This window comes from Cololabis saira, chromosome 10 (genome assembly GCF_033807715.1).
Source record: "Cololabis saira isolate AMF1-May2022 chromosome 10, fColSai1.1, whole genome shotgun sequence".
NCBI lineage: Eukaryota > Metazoa > Chordata > Actinopteri > Beloniformes > Belonidae > Cololabis > Cololabis saira.
Window position 1 is genome coordinate 32,508,498 of NC_084596.1, and position 8,720 is coordinate 32,517,217.

Here is an 8,720-nt window from a genome sequence, read left to right on the forward strand (position 1 = left end):
AATAACAGTAATTCCCCCCTTTTCTTTTTTTTTTTACAATCTTCCCTACAAAGTACTGCTTCTTACCTGTATGTCATTCAACGTTATATGAGTTAAAAAAGGTCTCCAATGTAAACAAGTGTAATGCTTTCTTGGAATAATGCCTTTTAGTTGACTTTGTATCAGTGAATCTGTACTGTCATGAAACTGTACCTGATCCTATGCAATTCTTCTAATAAATTCTTCAATCAATCAATCAAAAAACTTTACTACAATTCACTTGTATTAGTTTACAGCGCAGTCTTGCCACATCCAATATGGCGGCGACGTTGACGTATCGCAGCAGCTCCATGGGGCGTCTACGTTTCTACGTCTATGTCGTGCTGCAGGGGCGAGGCTGGTTTTCCCGGGCGGGCCCTGAACGCGCCGCGGGTCCGGACCGGGGGGCGTGGGTTGGACCGGCTTTCGCGGAGCCCCAGACACAATGAGCCGTCACACGAGACGGGAACACGCGCTGGCTTCGTGGCGGTCGCTCCTCTAGCACCACCTTATATTCTTTTCCAGTTCGGTTTTGTGTTAGTTTCCCCACACTTTAGTTCTAACTCCCCGCATGGCGGAGACGGGACTGGTTTCTCGTCGAGTTTGAGGAGCGAGGCGGAGCAGACCCGGCCCGACCCGGCCCGCACATTCCCCCAGTCCAGTCCTTCCTCAGCAGAACCAGCATGTCCATCACCGCCTCCTCGGACTACTTCGCCGCCGAGTGCCTGGTGTCGATCTCCAGCGGGCCGGTGCTGCACCGCCCCGGCCCCGGCCCGGCCCCCGCCCTCCTCCCGCTGCCCGAGGACCGCGAGGACCGGGAGGTGCGGGACACGCTGCGGCTGGAGGGCAGCAACATGATGACGGTGGCCGGCATCCTCACCGACCTGCACGGCCGCTTCCGGCCCATGTCGGCCCACTCGGAGAGCAGCAACTCGTCGTGCGGCGGCGAGAGCGGCTACACCACGCTGTCCGACCCAACCACGCCGACCCGCACCCCGTCCGCCACGCCGGTGCCGGGCCCCGGGGGGGCGGCCCCGCCAGGGGGGCCGGGCCCGCGGGCCCTCGTCAAGCGGCACCAGTGCACGTTCAAGGGCTGCGACCGGGTCTACGGGAAGTCCTCGCACCTGAAGGCGCACGTGCGGACACACACAGGTGAGACAGGCGGCCGGTTCAGTTCAGCTCCGCCCGCCGCCGCCGCCGGCGGCCCCGCCAGGCGGGGATATCGAGCTAGCGGGTCGGTGTTTGCGGGGATTGTTGTAATAACTTCTGCTGGGGGATCGGGGTCATATTTAGATATTTAGCGCGGGTTTGGTAGGGTGATGTGAAAACTACTACCCCCCTCAGGGGACAAAGAAGTGAAGTAACAAAAGAACTGGGCCGGACGGTACAACCTGTGACGGAAGTCTTCCTTCCCTCTGGATTTGCATATGAAATGAACGTAAAGCCTTAATTATGGTTCTGCGTTAAATCGACGCCGTGGGGTACGGCGTAGGGTACGCGGCGACGCGCACCGTACGGAGCGCATCGCCGCGTACCTTACGGCGTAGGCTCTGCGTTGGTGTAACGCGGAACCATAAATCAGCCTAAACGCTGACCCATAAATGTATTCTTCCTGGGGTCGACACATAGACATACAAAGATTACAATAATACAACTCAAAAAGGGTGAAAAACATTCACTAGAATTCCTGAAATAATAAATTGAAACAAAAATAAAAGATTAAGTAACCAACCAAAACTATCCACATCTTAAGTAACAATATTTGCTACTATCACCAGATCTGTTCCACTTTTGAGCAAAATAGTTTGCAACGACTCTATTATAATAATATTAATAATAAGCTTTATTTGTATAGCACCTTTCCAAACACAGTTACAAGGTGCTTTTACAAGGCAGAATTAAAAGGCAGAATCCAATAAAATGACAAAAATATAAAAACATAAGAACATAGAAATACAATAAAACATTAGAAAATAATAACATTGGATATTATAGAGTACATTATTAGATGTTAAGTAAATAATGTATAATATATGCTACCCATACCTCTATTTATAGTAGTATAAATATACTACATATCATAATATACTCATACATTATTATATACTCATAAATCAGTCTTCAGATGAGACCTCGGCAAGTGCAGCCCGTCTACCTGACCACTGATCTACGTGCAAACACCGACCCACCAGCCCGACTTTCCCCGGTGCCGGTCCCGCCTGGTCCCCGCGTGTCCCGCAGCCCCGGGCGGGATGCGGGTCCTGTCTCCCCGGGCGGAGCCGCAGCTCCGGCTTCAACTCGGGGAGATAGTGCGCCTCAAATGAGCCAGAACTCTCGTGTTGTTTTTTTTTCTTCTCCCTTCTCCTTTTCTACAAATAAGGGGGGTTAATGATGTGTGTAGGGCCACTGAGCCACTGAGCAGGCGCACACGGATTAAGGGCAGGAAGCGGCTCAAAGGCACTCGGGTGGGAACGCCCACGGGAGTTCAGCGGCAACAACGTGGCCAGCAGGCTTTGTGATCTTGGAAAGAGGCACCAGCTCCCACTCGCTGATCCGGGGCTCGACTGGTGCTGCCTGCAGCTCATTAGGGAGAGATGTAGCTTAGACACACTAATCCTGAGCATCTGAAGCTTTAATATTTTTGGGGGGTGTATTTATCTGTGAACAAGTGAATATTCACATGTAACAGAAATCCACAGTGGACAGTTGTCTCCTTCTGTCCTGGTGCAAGTTCAGGGTGGAGTTTCAGTTTGTACTTTTATCCATTGCATATGGGAGCTCTGACATCATATTTAGACAAAACATTTTAGGTCCTATATGCATTTAAATACCGGTGTATATATATTAGCGTGACACTTACGATCAAGGGGGATAAAAATGGCGTTTGAAGGATCAACTCATTTGCAAGGCTTTTTTTAATCAGCTATTTTCATAATTGATCAGATGTTCTCATGGATGCGTAGAACAGTATTTTATTATGGTTTTCTTCTTATTTTCACTTGAGTTATTAAACATTTTGGGATTAGACAATTAACAAATGTCACCTGAAGGTACAGGTTTATTTTTTCTTTCTCCTTCATGTTTTAAAGCAAATTACGTTTGTCAGGTGATCTACAAAAGATCATCAAGACCATTGATGATGACGGTCACTGTGCTGCATTTTCATGATTTATTTATTTGAGTTTAATTTTCACTGCTAAAGTGGTTGTGGATGTCTCTACTCTGTCACAGGCGAGAGACCCTTCCCGTGCATCTGGCCCGACTGTGCAAAGAAGTTCGCCCGCTCTGATGAGCTCGCCCGCCACAAACGGACCCACACCGGGGAAAAACGCTTCCTCTGCCCACTGTGCGACAAGCGCTTCATGCGCAGCGACCACCTGATCAAGCACGCCCGCCGCCATCCTGACTTCCAGCCCTCCATGTTGAAGCGCAACAAAGGCTCCCGCTCACCTTCCAACTAACGCGGTTAGAGGCGTTGGGGACGCAGATTTGGTCTCGTAGCTACGGTAGACAGAAGTACAGAAAGTCACACCATTTTCAATTTGCCCAACTAAAATGAAATCCACTATTAAGGTTTCCGCCTCGCAGTGTTGTACTCAAACGTGCACAAACACGGGTCAGCACGCAGAGCTGGATGTTGTGTGTGTGTGTGTGTGTGTGCATGGGGGTCGGGGGGAGGTGTCACCTCTGCATTCACACAGATGAGAAATTTGACCACTTCTCAGTATAGCTACTGTTCAGATTAAAAAGCAGAAGTATAAGTAATATGCCTTTTCATTCCAGTTATTTCCTGAACACAACACTTTGGACTTGCCGCATTTCCATTGGCGTCCCCCGTGGTGCATGTGTCAAAGTGCACGTGTGGTGTTTACACAATGCCATGCTAGAGTAGGGCTGGGCAGTATGTGACTTTGGATTAGGATCTGTATTTGTTTCAGGAGAAATCAGACGATACGTAAATGTCAGCATCCATCTCCCCGTAGCGACGCGCCAGTGTCAGTCACTGCAAGGCCCCGCCCCCAACCCGCCTCCTGTAGTTAGAACCAGGAAAGGCGACTCACGACTCCTCCTCACTTTTGCTAACTTGGAAGCTTTGTCTGCATCTTTTTTTTTTCTCAATAAATCAACTAGTGTAGCGAAATGTAGCAGCACGTTGGACAAAGCGTGGCTAAATTCCTTTGTAAGTGTCCCTAAAACAACTTTAGCTTTCCTGCCTCACCTGCGTGTCTCCGGGCGACCAGCCGCCCGCCTCTGGGCTCGTGTAACCTAACGTCCTCAGTTATTTTACGTCTAACCAGCTGAAATCAAAATGCAGATGATTTCAAAAGGGATTTTCTCAGGCAGCGCTGCATTTGTAAAATCAGTGACTGCTGGTTAATTTGTTGTCTTAACGGGTGCTTCAGTCGGTGTTTCTGACTCATAACTGGTTGATGGCATGAACAGAGAAAAACATGTAAATTACAAATGGCTTTCATGGGAATTCAGATGTGATATAATACCATGTATAAGAAAAGATCATAGGAAATAGATGCTTACCGCTGACGCTGATTGACAGCAAGCTAAATGCATATACTATTATAAACAATAGTAAATATTTGTAGGAGATGCAGATATAAACCCTGCACTGCCGCTCCGTTTGGAGTTTTAGAAGTGTATCTCTCTTTTTGGCCATATTGCCCAGCCCTATGCTTCAGCGAGCCTTTAAGTGTGTTAGGACGCTTCAACAAAGTTAGACAGTTATGATGGAGAAGGAAAAACGACAAAAAAACAAGAATCACTGCATGGAAAAGTAATACATGCAAGGAAAGAAAGTAAATATGAAGATAGACTTGCCACAGATTGGTGTAGGAATGAATTAAAAAATACAGTGTAGTCATTTTGAATCAAGAAACCTTTTTCTTTTTTTAATAATTGAATTAAAAACGCCTACCAGATATTTCAAGGAACATCACAATAATCAAAGATGTCAGTTCTAAAAAAAAAAAATGCCATAAAATAGTCCTGAAATAAGCCTAATACCACAATATTAAAAACAAACACCGCTGATGCAACAAATAACATCTATATTGTTGTTTTATGTTTTGTTTTGTAAACCAAAAATGAATCACAAAATACCTCATTGTTTATGACACGTTTATGGCAGCACAGATAATTCAGCTGATAAGATGCACCCAACCCTCAATATAACCTCATTGCCTCAGACTGAAACACTTTCACTACTTTCAGGAATTTTCCACATTTTTAGTAAAAATGAAAAAACGAAAAAAAGAAGAAAAAAAATGTGTACACCTATCATCAGCCAAAACCTTTGGTTTATTGTGGTTTATTAGTTGATTGTTGTGCTCTTCAATACCATTTATTTACCAATATTAATGTTGTGATATTAGGTAGCCAGGCAGTGACTAGAAGTTTGTCTTTATTTTCTTCTTCTTTTCCTTTTCCTTATTCTATGGTTCAGTGGTGACACATTCCTTTTATTATTTTGTTTTTCCATTAGTAACTGTCATTGTTGAGGAAGTTGTGTTTTATACTCAGTTCAACTATAGATCAAATATTCATTTTGTCAGAAAGTGGATCAAATTTCACTGTAGAGGAGCAGTTTGCACACCATTCTTAAGGTTAGATTAGTTATCATCCTTGAAATGCTGATACATAATACGCAGCAGTATTATGTCTAATGTTGATGCAAATGTATATAAGCTTTAAGCTTTTAATGTAGAACAATGGTAATGCTACTAGCAGCATAAGTAATACATGTGATGAAGGGGTAACATGCTTGGTAGATTGGCATTGCCTGTGAGTCTGTGTGTGATTTTCTTTTTTAATGATTAGTGACAGAAATGGGAAAAGTGTGTATGGATTGAAATAACATTTCTTTTTCCTTGTTTGTATCGTTTGGAGGAGGGATGGGGTTGACATGACTAATCATGAATTGAGCCCCTCGCTTCTATTTTTTTAAGCCTGCTGCCTTCAAAGTAAAAGCTCTCCCAATTTCTTGACTCCTCTTGGATGTGGAGCCAGGTGGTAGAGTGTGTGGACCTTTGTGGATCAGGTGTTCCTGGTGGCTTTTCCAACCGCAGGTGAACGTGTAATGTGGCACCGGGGGAAAACAAACAGAAGCAGCCCTTTTTTAGGGTAATTAAAATCGGTTCATGGATGTTTGAATCGCAGACTCAGCCCAATTACTGTGGCTGCTCCATGCGGAGGTGTGGCATTTGGATGTTATCACGTCCAAATGTGACAAGAAAAACCATCAGGAACCAACGAGGAACCTTTTAGTCTTCCCAAAAAAATTGTTGACTAGTCATCGTGAAATTTAGAAATGGTGGCTCAACACTCATGTTTATCAAACCTGGTCAGGATCCACCACGGTGACAGCTGGCGTTTAGGTCTGATTATAGACGATCTCTCTTTTAATGATCCCCACACTGTTTGGACACATTTCTTTATCTCAGTGAACACTTCTTCAGGAACCTCTGAAAGCCTTAAACCATGTCATAACTACTTTGCACCGTGTTTACAGCTGGATCATATTGTAGGTGTGTGTCCCTCCTCGTGGGTGCATTACAGAAACTCATGCAATTTGGCACTTTTTCTGAAAGGTGTATTTGGGTGAAGAGTGTAATGGCTTGCACTGTTACTGTGTTTCTACAAGCAAGGACTGTGGAACATGTTTTGTTAATAACCAATGGTTTGTAAAAACTACCTTCTCCTTTTGGTTTAGAAAGCATGATCTTTGAAATGGGTAGTTTTTGCTCTTATATATTAGTTTTGTTTCTTTAGTGTTTGCTTAGTTATCCAGGACCCCCCTTTTTTTTCTTTCTTTTTTTTTCTTTTTTACTTTTTTTTTTCACAATGGATTGTTTCATAGTTGTTCCCAGATCTGTCTCTTTTAACCTAAGATCACAGAGCAACTGCAGGTGTCTTCCTCTTTCAGCAGTTCAACGTTGGTTTCGTTTTCACGGGAACTGAACGCACTGAAGCGAACGCAACGCTTCAGTTTTGTACTCATCTCTCCACCAGATACAGAAGCTTTCTGGTCGCTGCTGGCAGTGACCCGGAACACACGGACTGTCTAACAAAGTAAACAATATACTTTTTCTCTTTTGTTTTCAAATGGAAATATTTGCTTCCATCTACTCACAGTTGGAAGAGACGGACATTCAAAGCTATATCACAAGACATACCTCATGGGTTTTATTTTCTTTGCAGTATCTACAGATTCCATCCAACCTTCTCAGAAAGTTTTGGAAATCCTCAAAGCTTGGGTTTCTGTTTTTGTTTTTTTTTTCCAGCTACAGGATCTGTTATTTACTCCTGTCCTTACTCGATACGCAGCATCATTACTACCTGTGTGGCAGCGGTACCTTTACTGACTGCAGTGAACCTCTGTTGCTAAGAGACAGGTTTTGGCTACAGCTTCTTCTTCTTCTTCTAAAGAAGGGTTAAACCCAACTGCTGAAAAGGGGCATTAAAATGAACTGTCATTTCAGTTTAGACGATTGAAACGTTTTATTCGGTTGCTTTTGTTCATATCGCATGTGGCTTGTTGACGGCAGAGCGGGATCCAGTTTGGGTTTTGTTTTGCTGCTCTGCTCCACCAAGGAAGACAAACAATTCTCTTGACCACACTAATTCAGATATGCACATTGTACAGATTCTTTCTCTCTTTTTCTTTTTTTTTTTAATTGAGCGCAAACTTTTCTATAGCGTAATTTTTAAGATCCTCTTATGGAAGCTTTTGTTGAGTTAAATAGGAGGAGCTATGGATCAAAATAATTGCTGCATCAAGCTGTTTTGATATTTATATTCTCAGGTGTTTTACATTTTGAGGATTGGAGTTCCAATATTTCCTGGGCAACACCGACTTGTAAACCTATTTCTTTTGTTTTGCTGATTAATTTATTACATATCAGAAATGTATCATTTGTGTGGTTAAGTTGTTCTTTTCATAACTCCTCTTATGATACGGGACAGTACTAATATTGGTTCCAGTGTTTGCTTTACCATTCTTTTTTAATTTGAAATAAAAATTCTGAAGTTTATTGCTCATGTTTTTTGTGTGTTTTCTTCTAAGTACAGTAAGACAAATTCAGTAGAATTGTTTTAAAAAAAGTACAACTTGGTTTTGACCCGAGGCTTCGAGTGACATAGTTTTTCTTCTCCTAAAAAACAAATGACGGGGTGACTCAGTAATTCACCCTGGGCTGTATCTGAACTTCACCGAGAGTTCATGTGAGCCGCAGACTTGAAGCGTGTAAACGCCTCTGAGATCCTGGCGCTGCTTTCAAGTAGCGGGCCAGTTCACATAAAGTCAACTCGCCCAGTTAACGGTGGAGATTTTCATGGTTTGGGTTTCAAATCACAGGCTTGGGGGAAACGCGTGGTCCTCCGTAACATGGAGTATTCACTGAAGAGAGGGACACTTACACAGCATTTGGACTTGGATATTTGATCAATTTATTTTCCTCGCTAAATTAATTGATGAAAAGGTCATTGTTTAATTGAAATTATTCTCTCTCCATCAGTATTTAGCCAAATTTGTGGCAGAGAGTCTTGTAGTTGATCAAGCAACTTTATCAATACCAACACTATATTAATACTTCACAGAATCAAAATCTGGTTGCAAAGTTTTTTCACAAGACAGTGTAATGCTAAAATACTGCAGTCGATCAGAAACGTGCTGAAATATAGCACGAGGA

At 43.5% G+C, this 8,720-nt stretch overlaps 1 protein-coding gene across 1 annotated transcript; it reads left to right on the forward strand.

Annotated features, from left to right (window-relative positions):
* The first annotated feature begins 416 nt into the window (after positions 1 to 416).
* zgc:153115 (uncharacterized protein LOC768186 homolog) lies at positions 417 to 8,063 on the forward strand. Its single transcript, XM_061732578.1, has 2 exons — positions 417 to 1,170; positions 3,250 to 8,063. Exons 1-2 carry the CDS (start codon positions 702 to 704, stop codon positions 3,477 to 3,479), a joined length of 699 nt encoding a protein of 232 aa, XP_061588562.1. The 5' UTR covers positions 417 to 701; the 3' UTR covers positions 3,480 to 8,063.
* Positions 8,064 to 8,720: the final 657 nt, after the last annotated feature.